This window comes from Mya arenaria, chromosome 12 (assembly GCF_026914265.1).
Source record: "Mya arenaria isolate MELC-2E11 chromosome 12, ASM2691426v1".
In the NCBI taxonomy this organism is placed as follows: Eukaryota; Metazoa; Mollusca; class Bivalvia; order Myida; family Myidae; genus Mya; species Mya arenaria.
In genome coordinates this window covers 45,890,416-45,913,791 of record NC_069133.1, presented here as the reverse complement: position 1 = coordinate 45,913,791, position 23,376 = coordinate 45,890,416, and the positions used below count along the sequence as shown (strand labels likewise).

General features: G+C 34.4%; 1 protein-coding gene across 10 annotated transcripts in view; it reads right to left on the bottom strand.

The window, feature by feature from the left end:
* Positions 1-1,082: 1,082 nt before the first annotated feature.
* LOC128211677 (endothelin-converting enzyme 1-like) overlaps positions 1,083-23,376 on the bottom strand; it is a 74,139-nt gene continuing 51,845 nt past the window's right edge. For 5 of the 10 annotated variants that reach the window (XM_052916684.1, XM_052916686.1, XM_052916683.1 and 2 more), the window contains exons 2-22: positions 20,727-20,784; positions 16,298-16,396; positions 15,013-15,220; positions 14,469-14,678; positions 13,804-14,090; positions 13,498-13,589; positions 12,451-12,643; positions 11,708-11,827; positions 10,893-10,979; positions 9,904-10,061; positions 8,500-8,594; positions 8,056-8,174; positions 6,796-6,894; positions 6,314-6,391; positions 5,210-5,313; positions 4,925-5,035; positions 4,653-4,720; positions 4,222-4,346; positions 3,744-3,809; positions 3,447-3,619; positions 1,083-2,533 (exon numbers count right to left, since the gene is read on the bottom strand). In XM_052916684.1, coding sequence (XP_052772644.1) covers positions 2,434-2,533; positions 3,447-3,619; positions 3,744-3,809; positions 4,222-4,346; positions 4,653-4,720; positions 4,925-5,035; positions 5,210-5,313; positions 6,314-6,391; positions 6,796-6,894; positions 8,056-8,174; positions 8,500-8,594; positions 9,904-10,061; positions 10,893-10,979; positions 11,708-11,827; positions 12,451-12,643; positions 13,498-13,589; positions 13,804-14,090; positions 14,469-14,678; positions 15,013-15,220; positions 16,298-16,396; positions 20,727-20,784 — 2,650 coding nt within the window. In that variant the 3' untranslated portion in view covers positions 1,083-2,433. The remainder of the gene's footprint in view (positions 2,534-3,446; positions 3,620-3,743; positions 3,810-4,221; positions 4,347-4,652; positions 4,721-4,924; positions 5,036-5,209; positions 5,314-6,313; positions 6,392-6,795; positions 6,895-8,055; positions 8,175-8,499; positions 8,595-9,903; positions 10,062-10,892; positions 10,980-11,707; positions 11,828-12,450; positions 12,644-13,497; positions 13,590-13,803; positions 14,091-14,468; positions 14,679-15,012; positions 15,221-16,297; positions 16,397-20,726; positions 20,785-23,376) is intronic. The other 5 variants (XM_052916689.1, XM_052916690.1, XM_052916691.1 and 2 more) reach the window with 1 other exon arrangement.

Here is a 23,376-nt window from a genome sequence, read left to right as displayed (position 1 = left end):
GTCTGTTAACACACGTCTTGATTTTACAGTATGCTAATCACACAATATTACTATTTCTACTTACTGTCCATTACTTGAATAATGACTGTCCATTGACAAAATTTCGAACAGTCCATATTTCAAATAATGGAGAGATAGTAGAAATAAAGTACGGAACGCAGTCCGATAACCCATATAAAGTGAATAAAAAAAACAATGGATGAAGTCATAAACATGTTTGAAGCTATGATAATTTTATCAAATGTGAAGCATATTGTGGAGAATTTAAGCATGGCTGTTTGACACAGACTGGACTATAAGCTATCTCGATAGACGCACCGAATTACAACTTCGATGAAATGGAAAATGATTAATTCCTCTCGAACTGCACTCAGGTAATTCATTAAAGCTTATCAGAGTTAAGAGCATTCATGGGATGGACACAAATGCATTGTATCCAGTGTTAGAAAGTGATAATGACTCCATAGCCTTGATCTGACAGGGAGCACACAAAAACCAAAAGGAAATTTTGAGGATTTGCAGGAAGACGTACAAGAAAACCACTCCAATTTAATAATCACTTGATTATAGCAAAAAGAAAGTTTAAGAAAGCTGTTAAATAAATGTTGTCGTTTACGTTACACATGGAAGCTAGTGCCGACCGTAAAAACGATATTGTTTTATTTGTTTAAACGTGTCTGTTTTTGTTTTGTTCCTTTTCGATGAAAAATGCCGAGGTATTACAGGTGTACGGAACTTTAACTTAGATCGTAAAACGTTCAAGATATTAACATGAATCTTAGTATTCACGTTGCCAGCGACAGTTCGCACATTTGTAGCAATGTCCATCAAGCTGGCTTAAATAATCATTTCGGATTTCGACCATGAGTTATATTAGCCATTTAGCTAAAACATATAAGTTTAAATAAATTGTCTAAACACGTTACATTTTAAGCATTTCATTAAAAAATAGTCTCACCACTAAGTAAGAATAATTCTACATAAAGACATAACATTTGTTTGGTTTCATTCAAGCATAGTGTTAAACCGTATATAACCATGTGTACCATTCATTCTCGTACATAGCAAAACACATAAGATCATTGAGCATGTTGTGTATTTATTGTGAATTTAAAAAGCAATTTAAACTACATGCGACCAGCTTAACATTATAAAGCGAATTTGACAAACAATGAAATAAGTTAGAAATACAAAACATTTGATTAAACACTTTAACAAATAGTTTCTGACATTCATCCACCGGGCCCATATTTGCTAACATATTGAGCCTGAAATTGAGACTAAGACTCAGTAATGTGATGTTTAAAATATTACAAAGTTTCCTTCATATAACTAATATTGATACCAATTATTGTAAAATATGTTATTTTAAAAGCATGCATCAATTTTACCATTGCTGCTATTATGTTATAAAAGTGAATATGGGCCGTACTGAATGGAGAGTTTTAAGACTTTGTGACGCCAAATGAATTTAACACAATCATACAATAGGTATCCCATTTTGATCTTCAAATTCTTTGATCTTGATATGCATAGAAAAAACAATACATTATAAAAATTACATATATACATAATAAAGGGTGCACATCATATACTATTTTATATGACAAGTATACATATAATAGTCAGAACATTTACGCTCCCCATCTTTATATCAACCACCGCATTGTCATATATAACTTGGAGAAAAACAACAAGAGACACACGGACGAAAAGACGAACTGACTACAATTTCATTAATTGCTCTATTCAATGTTTAACAGACAGACATTCATCGGTAAGGCACCTAAACTACACATCTGGAATATATTTCAATGTCAGAGAGAAATGCCTTTAAATGGACTTTTATAATTTAACAAGCGCATAATTTACTTTGATTATTTGAACTGTTAGCGTGTATAAACAATATGATCAAAGAATGTCATGAACATTTTGTGTGAAAAACAACTTCCAAGCTAAATAGCAGCTGTGTATCTGAAATAAGTCAAAGCAAGCACAATGATTGTGTAACAGAATAAAGAAATATGTGCAATTCAACTGTCTGTTTAATTGTAACTTTAAACAAAATCTGTCCACTAGAATAAAATATACCTATGACTGTTGTTTTATCTGATATGCTCAAAGCCAACATCAGAAACAAATGTTAACATTCCACACACTTCCGCAGCCATTAAATAAAAGAAGCATCTGCTCCAGGAAGACGCCGTAACAATAAGGCGCCGTATACCATTCAATATTTAATATGAGATCTATCTGCCCTGCCGACGCAGTCCGCAAACAATTTGGATTTAGTTCACTTTCAAATTCACACAACACAACACTTGATAAGCATCTCATTCGACCATCATAATCATAATCAGAATGTATTTTGATGGTGCCTTGTAGGTTTGCATTGCATGGTTCATGAATGTACATACAATTCTAGTCGGTACTTCACCAAACTCTGCATTTGGTAGGCGGGTTGTACTTCGCTACGTAAGAGCACTTGAACACATCAGGGAATGCAAGTGAATTGGATAAGGCACCCTCGATTCTGTAAATAAAACATTTTATTGTCACCATATTTTAAAAACAAGGATGTTTGTAGTCTGATCCGAGTAAATATTGAGAACAATCAGAGAGGACATAATATACAGGAAACATAATAAACACATAACTAATAATCTGCAGAATAGAAATACACTTATATCGGACCTTTTAATTATGCATCCTTACACATTATCCCTTGGAGATTCATAGATTATTTATACATGTTCTGCACGCCTATTATACACGACATGTATTCTCAACACCTGCTGTTCTAACAAGTTATGTACAGCTGCTATAATGAACGCGTTTTGGAACCATTCACTCTCTTTAACATGCTCTATAAATCTGCAATAAACTAAACTACGTACTTTAACCACTCGTTATTCCATACATGTAATGTACAGCAGCTATACTTTACGTTCTTCAACCGACTGCTCAACTATATATGTTCTGTACAGATGCGATACTCTACCATTAATCTCACCTCACGCTCAACTGTGAATGTTTTGTACAAACGCATTACACTGCAAGTTTTTTCACCACTTGCTCACCTTCACATGCTCTGTACAGCTGCGAAACACTACACGTATTCTTAACACACGCTTACCTATTGATGCTTTGTACAGCTGCGATAAATACACTTATTTAAACAACTAGCTTTACATGTTCAGTTCAGATACACTACACGTATTTCCAAACCTAGCCCACTTTGTCATGATCTGAACAGGTGCAATACACAACAAATATTAACAGTCACTCAACGATAACTGCTCTGAACGTCTGCGATATACTACAAGCATATATACCTTTCACTCAACAATGAATGATCTGTACAGCTGCGATATACTACACATGTTCTCACTACGTGCTCACCTATATATGGTATATACAGCTATACTGAATGTTTTATCGCTCACCTATAAGGACCAGGACTGTGTGCGTCCCTCATGAGGAAGTCCGTTACTCCAGACATTGTCCACTTTGAGCAGTACAGTTGGGCGTAGGAGACGAAGAACAACTGTCTGGCGTCAAGGTCCAGTCCTGCAACCGGCTCCTCCTCACCGTGCTCCTTCATCCATAACTCGTACGCCTGTTCGGTCGATTAAATCATCGATTAAAAATGTATTTCTTATTTCAATTGAACAACGAAATTAAGCTCAAGTTTCTTGCTATTGCTCTTACATGGTAAATCGATCTCAGCAACATAAACTTACTATATGAGCAGCTCGTAAACCACCATTATCTGCTATATTTTCTTCCAACGTTTGAGCTCCGTGTATCTGCAAAAAAAGGAAATATGCATAGTAAGACAAAGTCAATCTGTACGTAAAAAGTATTCGGGGGGAGCGTTTATTCTACGTCTGAGAAACATATATTGCACCGAGTTCTCGAATTACATCACTCTTGGGAGATCGAGTAGTTATATAGCGCAATGGGTCTTGTTTAATGTTGGTGTTGGATGACTGGCATTACTCCTGCCATTGATCAGGATATAAGTTGCATTTCAGGCTAAATGACGTGTCCATGTTGATTCCACTGTTTTATATATACAAATAACCATGAGTATGAATTGAAAACCAGACCTGTTTTCTGTTAGAAAAATGTACGTGTACATAAATGAAGCGAAAGATGGAGCAATACAATTGTCATGGAACGTTTACATTTCTACTATATTTATAGAGCACTTCTCACCGTCATGTTTCCTATCTTAAAGTGGTCATACTGGTCCTTCATACAGTGGGTAGTCTCGTTGAACATCTCGGCCGTCACAGGATCCCACCAGTCTCGCAAACGACCTTGACCGTCGTACTGCCGTCCTGGGACAAATGAGTTCACATTAATGAGTTTATATCTTCGTTTATGAACAGTGCTCTAGAATTAATTAATATTAAAGCAGAAAATAAAACTTAACATATATTTGACTAGAAATCTAATCAATGCTCGTGCTTTAATAGAGTGTATAAAATATCCACAACTATTTTATTATTACACAAAACAGGCAATATTTCGAGGACGTTCGGAACCAAACGGAGATTTAGAGTACTCCAATGTTTAAAACAACCTCGAGTTATGATTGCAATACCCCTGTGTTAGTAATACCGTGCTAAACAAATGACACATACCTTGAATATCAAATGCATGTGTTATTTCGTGACCTATTATTGATCCAATCGCACCAAAGTTCAATGCGCTGAAACGTACATCGGAATAATTGAGATCAACTGTTTTTACATAATATATCTTTGAAGCTATATTTTTTCAATTTACAATTGTTTTCAAAAATTTAAACTTATCTATTCAATAGGAAATTGATAAAAAAAAAATTGATTATTTAGTTTCACATTTTTGTTTAAAAAATACTAAAGAGTAACAATTAAGTGAGATTAAAATGTACCTGGGCCCCTCATGACTATATATGGGAAGGTGGAAAAGTGCAATGGGAAATATTATATCGTTCCTGACAGGACTGTAGTCCGACTCTACTGTCACTGGCGGGTTAATCCAGCTGTAATACAAGATAGAGTAAATTTACCGAAGTACCGAATATATCAGGAACATATTTCACAAATGCATTAAGATGTCTGAACTTTGGATCTTGCAGCGTCTGGCAAAACTCTATTTTGATGCAAAGATAAGAAAATGTAAATTTTTGAAAATAAAATGCCACGGTACTACTCACCTATTAAGTCTGTCGAACGGTTTACTCAGAGAATTAACCATGTTCGTAATAGTAAACCTTCTCCATTTGAGCAAATTGTTGAACCAGTTATTGCCAATAGTAAACTGAAAAGATAATTTTGTAAATATACGTTGTAGGGTTAACGTCACTTGAAAAAGGGACAATAATTCATCATGAGAATACGATTTAATAAGAAAGCATCAATTGACTATGAATAAAGAATAACTAATGATATAATTATTATACTAAAATCGATCCTACGAATGTAGTGTAATTCGAGTATTCATGACAAATGTTTTCTGAAACAAACTTCTAACGTTCCATCTAATATTAAATTAAAATATAATTACTATTCCAATTAAGGCAACAACCATTGCTCAATATTAAATGAATGAAATATTCACTGGATATCTCAGAAAGTTTCGAACGGATTCTGTAATGTTGGCATACACAATTTGAACTTTGGGAGGCTAAATATTGATTTTATTGTACACCCAAATAATCAATTCCACCTTAACTTTGACATCAAAATTTCGAATATGATGGCAAGTATCACCTTTTTTCCACAGATGTTCAAAACATTCTAAATCAACAAAATTACCCCCCTTACGTATTATTCACTGAGTCAAATGTTTCTTAATCTGATACGTTCAAAAGCAGAAATTAGCAAATGAATAAAGTTTATGTTTTGATTGAATGCTGTTCAGACTTTCAAATGCTCCTATACCAGCTCGTTTAATCACTCTATTCTTGTAAACTATTGTGAATCAATTTTGCATGATTTCCCTATTAGCAAACTTATCTTTTTTTCAGTTTAACGCATGCAATACAGAATAAGGTATAACAAAGTTAACGATTTAAGAAGTACGCAAGATAAGCTAAGTCTTCCTGACCGCGATAAGTGTGATGTCGAAAAGTAAATACTTGTTAATGATCAGATATCTGTTATGGTTAGAAACTATATTGCCATAATATATTAAAAAGATGAGGTCATTTTAAACCGAAAATAATCCGTGGCGCTATGAGTTTCTCTTAGTATATATTTAGAAAATTATACTGTCCAAAAGAGGAGAACAGCGTGACACCTCTTAAAGAACTACTTACATTGGTGTAGAACTCGGAAAGGAAAGTGTTGTTGAGAATGAAAGACGGGTAGCTCACTTTCTCAATCATCTCGTCCAGCTGGAATTCAAGTGGTTAGGTTAGGTTAGGCATTATGTGTTCAAAAGATATTTTGTTATAGAAATAGCTTTGTTAACCGTAATTAACCTGAAGAAGCTTTACGTGTAAAGAGCGTATATGTTGCGTATATTATAAAGAATACGAATTGCTAAAATGCACATCATTTTGTTTAGCTGAAATCAAGGATAGATTGTTAGTCAAACTGTATTTTGGAGTTATAGTAAAGAGGAAAAAAAAATTCAAGGCAAATGTAAAATATTATCGTTTTCAAAAATAATTATTATTGTTGTTGTTATTATTATTATTATTATTATTATTATTATTATTATTATTATTATTAGATTATAAATATTATGTTTCATTTTTTAACCAAAATGATAAAGACATAGTAAGCTGCTATCTACCTTTTTCTCGGCATTTTCCCTTGTCTTTGTGTCCATCCATATCTTTCTCAGGAGGTATTCCTTGAAGGCCCTCTTCACATACGTTACCAGGGTTGTTATCTACAAGTATTTGTTACTATATCATTAACTTAAATTACATAATAGTAAATGTTGGAATGTTTTACAGCAAATTCATGCAACAACCTGGCCAAAAAGCCGCTCTAAAAGCCAAAACTCAAAAGCATATATTTTTAACAAAAATAGTTGCAAGCAATTAATTGAACATAATAATTGAACAATTAACCTTCGAAATAAACACGGAACATTTTGTACTGTTAGGTCCCATACTGTTGTAGTTATTAACATAGAATCGAACCTAAATATGTGCACATATATAATGCAAGCAACCCAAAAAAGGACATGCACGACGAACCAAATCTACTTAAAGCAAAACATATCAGTGCTAGACGACCAAAATGCAAACCCTAAATTGAATATCGATAAAATTAAACCAACTTAAGCAAGTTCAAGTTAATATTTTTAAAAAGAAAAAAGTTCACATTTTGACATTTTAGTAAAGTTTGTTAATTATCATAAGTAATTTTATCGTTTTCATTGTTTGAAAATCAAGCAAAATTCGTGAAGCTCTTTTGCCTCCTAAACAACAAAGTACTACAATTGGTCTCTATTTTTAAGAATAATTACATTTACCTCTAGTTTTTTAACTGTTATCCTAACAATGCTCTTAAATAAGATCCAAGGTAAATAAATCGGGATACATGGATGGATGACATAATCTGGATACAGAGGGGTTCTTGTATTGAACCACAATTACAAACCTTTTTTATGCGTTCATCACCCTTTGGAAGGCAATCAGATCATTATAAAGGTTGGCATTAAAACAATGTTACAACAATGCGATGTAAACTGTTTAATACAACAGCTATATATGCATTGGTACAGTATGTAATTAGTTGTTTTACGGTAAGGTTACATTAACTAACAAAATGTGAACTAGTAAGCGAAAGGAAAAAAACAACATAATACAACTTGTAAGGCATGGTTTCTATTGCATTACATTTCCGAATCTCATATATAAATGGAAATAAATTAAAATGCAATTCAATTAAAGTGAGTCAATGTATAAAAAGCGAAAGTTAAAAGTGTAGTTAAGCACACACTTTTCTGCAATCAACTTGTTCTCCTTGCGTGAAACAGAATAGGTAATATGAAATAGTTTATTCGCAAGTATAAGGAATGAGTGTAAATATGAGGGTGTACCTGAGCAAGAGACGCGTCGATTGTCGTCGCGTTAACATATACGGCAGCGGTAGCGAGTCCTAAGGCCTTGTTGGTGTAAAAGGTACAGCGACGCCAATGCTCACCTTCAGCCTCCATTTCTGTAAAACAAAATTCACACGTCAACATAGTAGTCATAAGTAGTACGTCAGCGAGTGAGCCGTGAGTAGTTTACTGTTTAGTCGCATTCAATTATATAGCGGTAATGAGTAGTTTTGACGCGAGAATAAAATGACCATATCTTTGCCAGAAAGAAGCAGGAAATGATGTATGTCGATATACATCAGTTCAGATTGGTGATGTCAAAGCTCTTTCATATTTGTTGTCTACAAACTGCTATATAAGGTTTAATTTCCATCAAAGTGCAACAATGAATCATATCATATTATCTTCAACACACAAGTAGGATTCGAGATAAGTTATTACCTTCGTCGTGGTTGACATCGGGTTGAAATGTTGTGAGGTCAAAGAAGGGCTTCATGGACCTTGCTAGGCCCAGTAAAACATACCTCTCTAGTATGCTGCAAAGGTAAAATTGAGATTTTGAGAGAATATGCTACGATTTCAGGCTTAAAGGTGATGCTTCGATCACGGACCCGACTTTTAGTATGAAAACATAACCTCAGATAAAGTTAAGAAGGTAGTGAAGTTCGTCTTACACTTTATCTGCGGGGTATACAAGGTACCACTGTTGTGAAAAAAGTGAGCCAAATCCATCAAGTAAGATAAATTGCTTCTTTTCTTTTAAGAAAGAATTCCCTTTTTATTAAAACTGTTGTATAGAGGGGTACATTTGTGGTTGGATGTAACAACGGTTCATACTCTTTAAGTTGACCTGTAATCAAGTTAAGTTTAATCAAGTTTAAACTTTAAAAACAATGTCCGAATAAAAATTTGAAGATTGTCCAGACTCCAATAACATTTGATTAATGAAATACATGCAAATCTCATTTTAAATTCGTTTTTTAACTAGACCAAGATATTATATTACAAGTTTGCAATTGGTATTTAACACTGTCTGGTGCCCTTTAAAGATTCATTTGATTATAGAAAAATGCTTTTATAAAACCGGGGTAAGAACTTACTTTTACTTTCCTTAAAGAACCTCTTTCTAAATAAATGCATGAATAGAGAGATCAAAATACTGATGCTGAATTGACAATTAGAGTCAAAAGTCATTGGTGTTTCATTCTACATCACTATAAATACATGTAGATGACAGTATGTAGGATGTAAATTTGTACTGTGGATTTTTCAAACGGTAACCATATAATATACATTCGTATACCTGGTACATAAAGCATTTTCTCATTAAACCAACTAGTAATGTATTCAATGTCATGCCGGCAACCAGGAATCCATTGGAGATAGACACTTAACGCCAGCAACAAACATGTTCACAAATTGTATGTTTATGTTAGAGTTCAATTTTGTTAATCTACTGAAAGGCGAGCGGGCATACTGCATGTAGATCGCTCTATCTTAAGTAGATCGCTGAATTGGACTCCAACTTTAGTTATGACTGTTACTTCCAAATTTATTTCAAACTTAAATCATCCCAAATGCACGTTATGTAACTTCTGGAACCTTCAAGATTCAATGCCGTTGCCAAACACTCTAAATTCACAAATACATTACATTAACTATGAATCATTTGTCATACTAAAATTCGTTTGGCTTACTGTTTTGTGAAAAGCGTTTTAAATTTAATGCTTACGAACTATTCAAATAGTAACCTATAATATGTATATATCTTTATATCTTAATTCTCTCCTACTCAGTTTTTTTAAGAACACATCATTTCCCTACTTTATACATTTTGATTTGTACCTCTTTTTCTCGTCGTTGCTTGAGTACTCATGCACAATATCACAGACTTGTTCGAGCGCCTTCTCGTGTAGGACTATCACTTCCGTTTCCGGGTTAACGACAGGGACCGCCTCACTTCCGGCCGACAGGAGGCTGTTTATGTAGGACGACCAGTTGATCTGTAACAATGATGTGTTCAATGTATTCGGTTTATCATAAAATGTTAAGTTATACTTAATCTTGTAGGCCCACTTGGGATAAAAGGGGAGTGCATATGTTCATTCATTGTGTTGTTTCTTGGGTAAAACCAGAACAGCGTCTATAGATAGACATCTTAAAGAATAGCACTTTACACTTTAGGATTTCTTTTATGCATTTTACTGTTAACTTTAAATATGATTTGTATCCCACTGAATTACCTTCATGTATTATTCAATGATTTAGAGATGACCCTAGAAATGCGATCTAAAAGTGTAAACATAAACCCCGTTTAATAACACAGGGTAAACGCCAAAGACATAAAACACAATTCATAGTTATGGAATATGACAAATGTTCATTTTTGGCAATATTGTGAACAATAAAAAGTTGTGCTGATAGTTAATCATATAAAAGGTCTAATTCGGCTGGTTAATGAATAAAACAATAGTCCTATAATTAAACTTAACCCAAGGCATTGGTGACCAGGTTTCTCCTATATGGAACATTAACAACAGTTGATTTTTAACACAACTAACAAGTTATATTTATTTAACATGTTGCCTCCTACATAAACAATATTTTATTGAACATTGATTGGAGGTCATTAAAACAATTACCTCGTGAAAAGGCAATGCTTTATAAACAGCAACATATTATGAGGCTTTTACAAAGTTATAACAGCGCGCAGAAAATCAATTGTTTTCAGCAATTTATTTGCATGCATCAATTTGTAAAGCTTTTAATAAAGTGAAATTAGATTCCAAAGTAAATATTTATGAAACAAAATTGATCATTAATTAAGTACTCACCATAGTGCATTTAGATTGCAGATCTTTCACAGCCATGGCGTTATATGCCTGTGTCCGGTTGTGGATGTGTAGTTCTATATCATGAGCCTGTTAAAGGAAATTGCGGCAATAAAACGACCAGTAAACGGACAGACAAATGTTAGAAATGATTCATGATAAAATGAAAGCAGTGTTTTATTAGTTTGCTAATGACAAATTTTAATGTGTTTGTCTTCGAAAGGAACACTGATGATTAATTGCGGACGGTGCGCATCATTAGTTATGATTACAAATTAATGATTGGAATGAAATTTAAATTTTGCAGAAATGCAGTGACTCGATTCAAATTTCGTAATTCTGAATTCAGTTAATTATTCGCTTAGGAAACTTCACATTGCCGATTGTGTAACTTTGTGTAAACTCCCCTTTCAAATCATGTGCACTCGTTACGATGTCACCCGTTCTAACATATCATTGTTTTCAATAATGCTAAAATCCCGTCATATAAAACACCGAGTTGAATTTTGACTCTTTTTAACTGGTGTTCAATATATATATATATTGTCAAGTGTTGGAAGTAATGGAAACTGGCTCCCATTTCTCGAAGTCCTTTATTAAAAGATTAAGCTAAGAGCATGCTATTTTTTTTGGTATTATGTGTGTATTATTCACTGCTTAAAGAATTCTGAGAGTTTAAAGGAACTAGTATTTATTATAATCTCGATTAACTATTTAATAACGTTTAAGCACTTTTGATGAATGAAATAAGTTATTTAAATTTGTTTGTTTCAGTGTATGCGTTTTTGTTGTTTAGAAATTGCGGACAAGCCATATACCAGCGAGAGTTGTTTTTCAAGCTCTAGGATGTTCTGTGCCTCCTTTTCAGCTTGCTCCTTAGTCTGATCCCAGAGCGCCTGGAGCAATTCTGTCGTCTCGCGTAGGTAGTCTCTTACCAGCTGGAATCAAAACAACACAACATGACAATACGAGAAAAAAATGAAAAGGTTGACTGGGCTTGGTTGAGTAACGTTGTCTTAGAGTCTGCATTCAACTTATTGAAAACAAACGTTTGGTTCTAATTTTTGTTGCATCAATACGCTATATTCTTATCTACATACCTCTTGTAAAGGTTTCAGGGCGTTTCGTTTATGTTGCAGAAATAAAAGCACATGTCAGCGTATTTCTAACACCTTTTGTATTTTGTTGTGGGTCTATTTCAGATTCAGAGACGTGTAAGTCTTCACTAATTCCGTACGAGTTCAAAGAGATGTCATGTATTCTTTTGGACTAATTTTTAAAGATCAAAGATTGAAACATTGAAACAAAGATTCAAAGTTCTTGCACCGCAAAATAGTTCTACTCGTAAATGAGGGCAAATTAGACCAATTCGGAAGTGTCTACTCAGTGTAATACGTTATATTTCTTCTTTTGTTAGCACATAGCAGGGAATTAAAACATCGTTATACCATCTCAGACTCCTACAACTAATGTGGTCATTTTGATAAATTGACAGAATATATATGAGATTTATTTAGTGGGGGCTAACGACAAGGAATCGTTTACATTGCTTTTTACATACCTCGGTTACATTCTCCGTTGGATGTGGATGCGTATCCTTAATGTGTGCTTTCTTCGTTGTGGTAGGTTCAGGAGTGTCTGTGGTATCGATGTTGTATTCAGGGTTTGTGGAGTCTGTCTTGTTGTCAGTCATTTCGATCTTGGTTCCATTTACTTGAGGTTGTGATGTAGCGTCGGGATCAGTGCCGTTGACACTGAAAAGGTTCTACACCGTTGATATTGATGTTCTTGTAATGATAATTATTAACGTACTAATATAATATTATCATTGTTTTAAACATATATGTTTATGTTCTTTAAACAAAGCTGTTCATGGGACTCTTTCATTCATTTCTTAAGTAAATAAATTACAAACTTTCAAAATAAATCAAACGACCGATATATTTTCCTCTTTGATACTTGTAATGTATAGAGTTCCCTCGCAGTGTGACCTACATACTTTTCCAAAAACCAAACTCATAATCACGAGGTAAACCAACAACCGCAAATGACCTATAATTATTCAAATATTGCCCATATTTTAAGAACCATTTAAAAGACAAGCAGATACCAGACCTCATTTGTTACTGTAATTATATTCTAGAATATCCATAATTGCACTCAACCGGTTGTAATCTGAAATTGTATTTCTGGTGACTTCTTAATTTGCTTAAAAACTATCAGTGGATAAATTAGTTTCTTGAGTTTTCTTAATGAAAGCGCCCAATGATTTGTAAGAAGTTGCAAGTTGGACGAATAAACATCTCCTTAAATGCTTCAAATGCAAATTTCTTTGCACTTTTATTGTCAGGGAGAATCTTTACAAATAGCTTAATAAATATCAAAATACAATCTAACGTTATGCATACTTTTCGTTAATCAACTACACTCATAAATATGTTGATTAAGAAAAGAACGTCACACTCTGAGAACCATGTGCACTATGATCGTACTAGTACTCTGCATTCTTCGCCTGGATGCAGACCGAAGTGGATGGTATGGTCTGAAAGTATAAGACTTCCACATTCACTTGATTGTTTAAGTGGTACTTTTAGGAGGTGCCTGATACCTGTCTGTGTTGTTTGAGCTGCGTTCATTGAGCGCCCTCTCGGCCTCCTGTTTGAAGATGTTGTACGGGAACGGCGAGTGACCAGCCTCAATCTGAAAGTATATTGGTTGGATTACTTCCAAAGAATTTCTTTGCAGAAATGAGAAATAGTATTCCTCTAAATTTCAGTTTAATATAGTGAGGCAAATTCGAGCGAGGTATTAAAGTGTGTGTCTGATATTGATATATCCGTGACGAATTAAATGCTGAAATGGCTGTCTGAATATTGACATTTTAGATATAATTAAGATCTGCGACTCGATGTACCTTAATGATATTGACGTTCGGGTTTCTTTCATCCGGTCCAATCATAACTTGGAATAGCGGCCAGGTGTTTAGTTTATGTATGGACAGTAGCGTTCCAGTCATGTCCCATTTCTGATGCGTAGTGCCTGCTCCAGGGAGCGCCCCTGCCCCGCCGCCACTAGTGACGTTGGTGAGCAGTGATCGAAATTCGCTGAGCGTTTCTGCACGCGACACTTGACTTTCTGCCATGCAACTTCTGTAAAAGTCACGCACCTTCTTCTGCGCACCTCCATCCATTTTGTGTGTTTCTGCAAGTGATAAACGGGTAATCTAACAAAAATGCATCAACATCATCCGTGCTAACGAAGGATAATTGGTATATTAAAATTAAGTAGTTGTTTATAAGATGTACAGCTCTTTCACCATCAATTGACATGTTTTCCTAGAAAATCAAGATTGATAGGTTTGAGTCTTGATTCTCAAAATGAATGCGTCAGTGAAATATGGACCATGGAAAAATGAAACTAATCATAATGATGTGCAGCAAGAGAATCACAAGGACCTTTAAGGCATTCATTTATCGCTTCATATTTTTGAGCATTGTATGGTTCTTTAGTTGAAGGTAACAAGTAGCTTTAAAGCTTAATTATTGCATTCTCTAATCTCTTAAACAAATAATTACTTACCGATGAATGTTTTGAGCATGAACCAGTTTTTATACGCTAGTTCCTGGAAGCGGTCCCACATGGGGTACCCGGGTGGAATGGGCGTCTCCCGCAGCCAACCACCACATGCGTACTGGTGGAAATCCTCGCAGGGGTCGGCACTCGGGTCCATGGCAGAAAGGATGGAACTAGCCGCAGACAGGCAGCCAGGGGACTCGCATTTCGGCGGTACTGGAAAAGAAGTCGTACAAAGTTATCTGGTTGGAGTATTCACAAGGGTCCGCAATCGAGCCCAGGGCGGAATGATAGTCAGCCGCTAGCAAGCAACCCGGGTACTCATATTAAGGCGGTACTGGGGGAAATAGTTCCTGATATCTGAATATCTTGAAAGAAAAACAATTTTAATATGTCTTACAGTGATCGTAAATATTTGAAGAACACTAAGAATAAAGTCAATATTCAAGCATAGCAATAAAATGTTTTTAAATACCATTCCCTCGAACTTTCGAGAAAGGGATCCTTTTGCTTTCAAAATATAAGAAGTCCTTATTTAATCGTTGTATACCTTTGACCTCATCCTTCCCACCCATGTGCGCAGCGAGCACAATAATTACGACAAAAGCAACGAGCGCCAGCACGATGAGGCCCTTCTCGGGGCCCGTCAGAGCGCGCCGCCTTTTACACGGACCACAAGTGCAAAGAGGCCCGTCCTCGTACTCCAGCATATCATCCTCAGAGCCCCACCGATTGTCTGCGTACGGCGACTCCTGCATCTGAAAGGAAAAGGCTCAGAATGTTTATTGTTATGTACATAATCCAGAATCCGGAAAGAAATTCTATATGCTAACAATATCCTTCCAGCACAAATACCTTTGGAACATATTTGGGTTTGGTATAAATATAATGAAACCGTTGGTTAAAAGATGATATTCTATTACAGAATAATGCACACGATCAATGAATGATCCTGGATTGAAAATGTACAAAGAAGAAAATACAGTATTTGCATGTACGAACACGTGTACTATTTTATTAACACCAAACATATTACAAAGTTTAACCGTAAGGATTGTTTGCATTTTATTTACTCCAAAACTAATTTGCTTATCCTTGAATTTCATCTTGACTCTATTCCGTCCAGCACCTATGATCAAGTATTTTAAGCGCTATAGGGAAGCGCATTCCTGGATCTACCAATACCCACACCGCCACCGAACTATCTAGACAAATATAGTTGACAATCAAGGAATTGTGCAGAACTTATTTATGTTATATGCATACTTACATCAACGGATACAGTATAAAACTGCTTATGCACGTATTGTGTATTTTATTGTTAGCGAAACATGCTTTTGTCAGTATGTCTAGGTTTTTTCTTGACCTTGAAAAGATAAAACAATTGATGCGATGCAATTTAGGCAAACATACGTAATATCGAACACAACAAACACAAAGCATCATACCAATGCAGTTCCAATTAACCCTAATACATTAATCTGTTGTACCCTGTTTTAATTTTAAAATTACATTGAAAAATAGGTCATGTTGTATCATCCAAAACGCTTTGAACAGTTAAACTCAACTTTTAATAGTGTGTGATAAACTGTGTTTACGGTGTAAGCTGCAGTTTTAGACGAGTGTACCCGCGGTGAATGGTGCTATTCTGGTACATGGACGTTGCATTTGTTTGTTTGAATATGAAATGTACAGTCAGATAACCTTCTTTCTGAAAGTTATCGTATATATCCTTTTAACGACCAAAACAGAGAAAAGAGATCAAGGACATGCATTTAATGCCAAGATGTGTTAGTTCATACACTAGTTTTTGTTAGTTCTCATAACTTAAGTACCTCCCCTCTTGAAGCGCCGGAAATGGTATTGTAGGTCGAGTTCTTGAAATGTTTGATCAGCCCTCGTGCCGACTCGCTGTAGTCGCTATTTTTGTTGCCCTAGTGACGGTGTGGAAAAGCAATCACGTGCAAAGTGGGTAAAACAAGAAACAAACATGCAAAGAAATGGAACCAATGCAAATACGAACTTTAAACGAACAAATAAATAAAAGTGAATGCCTTTGTGCGACCAAATAAGAATAAGATTACAAAACATGGAAAAGTGAAAATGAAACAACTTAAAAAAGGGTGTAAACAAATAAACTCCGCACGTAAGACAACAGCTTAAGATGTTGAATACATCAATCTTACATAATGCAATAGATGTATGTTCATCATGACATTTGATGATGAGAGGCCAATGATGTTGACAATGGCAATACATATTTTGATTGTTTAGGATGTGGAAGTAAAACCAAAATATATTTTTAGACTTTTCAAAAGTCCATATGCTATAAACAGTAACCGGTCCAGAATCTATGAAAGAAATTGTGAGGTAACGTTCAAAACCGCAACCGTAGGTAAAAAAATAAAGAAACATTTTTGTTCACATTCAAACGTTAGCAGCTGAAGACATTTGCGTGCGATAAAGCAAAGATAATATGTTGAACGGATGTATTGAAGGTAAAATATAACCATGCATGTGCATTATGATGTAGAAAAAAATGCATTTTATTCCAAGGCGAGCATTAATTTTAGCCTGAAAGTGTGCAATACCGAAACAGCCGATTTTTTTTTTTTCAGTTTTATCCACGTTTAGATTGGTAAGCTGATTAAATTCTCCTATATATTTAAACAATACTTTAAAAAAAACTTCAAGTAGATCATTTTACAGTATCTATAGTCATTTTGCACTAAATGAAATTGATTGGGGGGGGGGGGGGGGGGTTGTATGAAGAGAAATGTTAGCATCGTCAAAGTGACATTTCCATTCAAGTCAACTTATCTCAATATATTTTTCGCTTTAACTCCTAAGTATGTGAAGCAATTTATAGAGAGTTAATACAAAATATTAATCATTGTTCATCTTAAAGGTACTTAAATCTCATGTTTAAATCGCAAATCAATTTGTTCAATCATTTTAATTGACATTTTAGAATAACAATGGTATCATGTCAGTCGTATCTATTTTGAAAAACATCAAATAACTTTGACATCATCGATTTGCAACAACGAGATTTTGTCATTTTGAAATTTCGCAAAAGTCACGAATTTCCACATTTATCAAATCTGAATCCCATTAAGAATACACCGCATCTCCGTTATTCACATCATCATGTTAAAACTGGATGTCAGAACACTTATTTTCTAATTTACCGACGAAAATCATCTGCCGCTGTGTTGGCAGTTTTTTTATGTGTCACATCTGGTCTATATGATCCTTAACTTTAATGCCTGATTTTGTAAGATTCTCGGACACATGATCAAACTAATGAGGTTTAAAATAACGGTATGTTCATTGTTGTTAAACATAGTGGATTGTGATAAAAGATCTTACATACCCTCAAGTATTTCCTAATGTGGAACAGAAGAAAGAACGGTATTTCCTGGAGCAGACTTGACCGTAAAAATATCACATGACCATCATACAGAATAATGGCTTTTTGGTACACATGAAATCACTTCCAGAAATGCATGTGAAAACTGTATTTCAGCAATCTCAACTAGTTTCAAACGTTTATTGTGGTCACTTTTATGAAACTGTCAGTTCAATATGTATTTGGTGTTTCACATGTTCCTTCTGTAAAATTAGTATGTTCTCTTTAAAGCCAATCATGTAAACATCACAAGGTTTTTTATCACCGATGTCCAGTTAAGTTGACTCAACAATCCACTAGGAAAATTTAATCTTCACTGAATATATCCTATTTACACTTTCTTCCACGAACAAATGTCAATATACAAAGTCCCGTAAAATACATGGTTTCATCTTCAAACGCATTCAGAATATAGTCAATAAGAAACAATAATGTATTCCAAAGGAAGCCTCTTTTATGACCAGGCACTCGAATCAAGCCTGTTTTACAACTGACCAGTGTCAAAGAGCCGACATACATCATGTCTTACAATACCTCGGAGATACGAATAATACCAAAACATACAATGCGCAGAGAAATTTCTGGAAAACAAACTTATGACGCGAGTAGAAAAAGGGTAAGGGAAAGGAACTCCACTCCCCCGAAGACATTTCATGCCTTTTTTCAATTTTTGTATATTTTTAGTTTTTTGTTTTTTTATCGTAGAAATGAAATTGTTAATGGTGTCCTGTTTGAGTTCTGTTCGGTTGCTCTTTTGTTGTGGTATTAAAGTTTTCGGAGTCTTTGAATCAAACATAGGTATATTTTAAATAAGTTGATAATGAAGGATCATACCATTTCTTATAAAAAGAACTGAATAAACATATGATTATTAAATTGAGTATATTTATAAGAAGGTGGTCTGTTATTAACGGTTTTCAGTTGAATACCAGTTGCATATACATACCTCTATGTATTTTGCTGCTTGGTGGGTCCACATGCATGGTTTTGTTTCACTTTATTAAGATCATATACTTGATAAACAAATTCAGGAGGATGTGTTGATTTGATGATTTAAAATGAACTTTTAGAACCAATATTTATCAATGCTTATATTGTGATGCAAATGTCGACTGCCTGTTGTGTGTCACTCCGTTCTGTGGCTGTTAGGCCTAAACTTTTTTATTTAATTTTGTCATTAATTGTTCGGCCTTTGTAATTTAACATTATGTTTTGGTCTTACTTATTTGCTCTAAAACATCACAAGGTTTAAGAAATGTGTGTATGTCTCCCAACACGGTCAGGATGTATGCACACAGCGGAGCTCGATGTCCAAATTAGCCAGAGTGTCCCACATTATTGATCTTAATAAACTGATTACTCCCCTTGCCAGTTGACAGCACAATCTGTCTCTAACAAGTGACTTTTTTCTGATTGCTCCTAGATCATCCCGAAAACAAATGATCGCATTAAGCGCACTAGTCTGATGAAATGAGATATTTAACGCTTGTTCCAAGCCGATTGGATGCTCTGACAATTAATTTATCCTAGAAAATTGCGTGCTAAACTTCCAAAACTATGTTTTTGTATCCGAGAGAATACCTTCACGTTTCTAGGAAAGACTTATTTTGATAAATCAAAGTGTGTTTAGTTTGTTCGCATACCGTATAGGCTTTACCTGATTAACAACACTGATAATCATGTTTATTACTTGTAAACATAAGTTTAGTATCAATTTATGTGGTCGCCTATCGTATAGGATAAGACTGATTTTTAATGTTATATGTTGGTTAAGTTTGTTAATATTGAACTAGTGTTTAGATTCCATTTAATATGTCATCCAGTATAAACTTATGTTGAATGAATCTATGAATCTACTGGCATGCTTACATCTAAATGTATCAGCCAAAGATATTAAAATATAATGTTTTTTACAAGCGCGTCACTTTAAGATCTACATGAAATTTTTAACTCACTCTGGACAAGTACAATTACCAGCTGCTGTAAGAATTTTGTCTTCATGGACAAATATTTTAACTACTAAACTTGGGAGTAAAACTGCCTTATTTCTATTTATTTGGCTGCTGTTTAGTACCATGTGTGGACATGCAAAAGAGGCTGCAACAATACATTGATAACAAAGTATGACATTAGCACCTTGATTGTACGCATCTAATGAAACAGCTTATGCCCTGTATATTAAAAGAACATTAACACCAACAACCGATGATTGAAACAGGAACCAATTTAGTACATTGTCTCCTAATCGCGTTTTTGAGACACTTTAATTATTTCACAAATCTGATTAAAGAGTGATAGTCTTGGAAAGTTAATTTATAAAAATCTTTTTGTGCAATTTTACGTGGAGCATAATACTGATTCGGAATGTAAATATTACTGCTGTTCAGTCTCTGAATAAAGTCTTGTTGACAGGATTTGACATTAACAGACGTTTCGTGTTAATTTATTTTAGGATGATGACTATGTAAAACACGGCATAGAATGGGAAAAAAGATGAGCATACAACACATATATTGACGATGAAGAAGCTTTATAGCAAATACTGAGAAACAGTGTCTGTTTAAATGTTCGTTGAAAGACGTGGAGATATTAAGAGGAACCGTTTATTTTTGTGCAAATGTAGATGTAGACGCTGGTAATACTTAAGGTATCCGATGTACCATTAAGTTTCTCAGTTTATCAAGTCATTTACAATAATGCTTAATTATGATACCTGGTGGTCATATACAATTTTAAAATCATTTCAAAACGTATTGCTGACAGATACATTAACTGGCATTGGTAGAACAAGTGCAAAAGGCAATCTAACATCTAAACAACTCACATATATGCCTTAATTCGTACATATTTACCTTTATGTTGGCACGTCCATTTTCATTAAGTGGCTCGCTTTCTTCTATGCACGTCGTCCTGAAGAGAGAATTATGTTACCATTAAAATTCATAGCTGACTGGTATATCATTATCATTCCTATTCTCGCCCTATACTTTATAAAAGATATGATAATGTACCAGTAACTTTAACAGCTACAATACACACCCATTGAGTTTGTTTTTCTAAGACATCACCATTTTTACTTTCTCTTTTATATCAAATGAAAATAAGTGTATAACAGAAGTATTTAAATGTTAACGTTTAGAATGATTTAGACATTCATAGCAATGGCAAAATGTATTGGTTTTAATAATAACCATATTTTGACAACACGCCGTCTCATTTGCTGTTGGCGTATAATTCAATATCCCGGGAAATTACCGAGTCTCCAAAGACGGAAACAAGCAGATTTGGAGAACATTAGCGTAAATAACATATGATAAGGACCTAAAACAAGTAACTAGACATGTCAGACACGCCAGAACTGTGATGCTCTCTGATGCTTAGGGGAACACGTAGCATACTGAAATTGACACATTCATTTTATGTCCATTTAAGTAGACTTGCATTGCACTGTATATAACTTACGTGTTTTGCATAACAAGTTCATTAACCCAAGGGTAGACCATTTATTTAAAATCCATCACTAAGTAAACTTCAATGTGCATGCAACAAATCATCTGTCTACAACCATGTTTGATTGAAATTGACATCCAAAGCAATGGCAACATATTTGGGTTTTATTTTATTTTAAAATCAACTGTCTTCTCATAACAAGATGTCTATTTTGTCATTCAGAGAAATTACTGCATCTCTAAAGATTTGGAGAATATTAGCGGATATAACATACAATTAGGTCCTTCAATAAGGCACCTGGACATGACAGACACGCGAGATATGTGATGCTGAGGGGAAAAAATAAACATGTTGAGGTTGACACATTCGCTGTTAACTTTGTATGACTATTTAAGTAGATTTGTCTAGCACCAAATACAACTACAAAGCTTTGCATAAAAAGCTCGATTATTCTAATTGTAGATAATTTCTTTCAAGTTCCTCACTGGGCAGACTTTAATATACATGCAACACATCACTTGTCTACATTCATATTTGATTGATATTCACAGAATTGGCAACACTTGCAGGTTTAATTCAATAACAACATTCTCAAAACAAGCCTTATGTTCTGTCATCGACGTATGTTTTCAATACTCCGGGAAATTACCATGTCACCGTAGACGGCAACAAGCTGTTTTTTAAAACATTAGCGGATATTGATACTTTCATTTTCAGCTTTTGCCTGTTAATTCCAGTACATTTGGGCTGATACATTATACAAACCATGAAGTTTTTCTAATGCAAATGTTCAATTTGCCTCTATCTTAAAGAGAAAATCCATTTATTCGCCGGAAACAGTGAACATTTAACAGACAAATTAATACATCTTTACTCCCACGTTTGTTTTCCGATATTTTGTAAGATCATTTAACATTTCCATGATGATAATCTTTCGACTAATGCATCCTATAGACTTCTGTTAAAAAATCGAAAAAGAGCAGATGTATGTTAAATACTATGAAAACAAACTATCATATACGTAGACGGGTCTTCTTAAAGTCTTCTAAAAAGAAAAAAAAATCTAATTCAAACAAGAACTTTCTGTAAAAATTAAATCCATCAGTATAGACAATTATGATATCAGACAAAACTATTACAACACCAACATGACAAGATACGTGCGAAATCTTATCTCGAGTCACCATTAATCACACCGGAAAAGTACAGTTTTATCCCCTGGTTATTTGTAGGAGTCTAACATACAATAACATGTCTGCAAACCTTTCCATTTAAACAGACATGTTATTTAATGCTAGACTACATACTTTGTCTTTTATTTCATGATAATTTTAGTATTAAAAATGACAAACGCATAAAAGATAAAATGTTCTTATTTTATCAAAACTAGTGAAATAAGAACAAAGCAAAAACAAAAAGCTTGAAGCACGAGTACAGCAATAATGTCAATCAAATATCAATCACTGTATGAATAAACTAAGGACATGTCAAGAAGCAGGGCAGACTTACTCACCTAGATCAATGCTTAGCTCCACCTGTCTTGTGGGCAACGGCAAAAGTCGGGAATTTTAGACGAACTGAACATTTTGTTGTCTTAATCCTAATCGTAATTCAGCTGCAATTGTTTTTTTTTCATATGTTGATACCATAGTTTAAGTTTCCATAGACTTAAACGGTCACATTTTGAGCTTTCATCAAAATTGCAATAGTTCGTGACCAAGCTTTGCTGTTGGTTGCACGCATGTTCGACGTTTGACCTGAACAGCACGCAACATGTCTTGACAATGCATGTGACTTTAGGGTTAAGGTTTTAACAATAGGTTAGAATAACAAAGCTAAGATGGTTAACTAGTGGTTATGTTGATAAGAAATATGTAAAGTATTGATTGGTAATACTAGTACACTACCACTGGCGTCGTGTGTACAACAAAAAACACTCAACTCCAAAACAGTGTATATTTTAAAGCATGATTTTTTTTTGAAAAAATACTTTACCATTGAATGAATACGCACTAGAGCAAAACATTAATTTGATCACAGTTTAACTTTCAA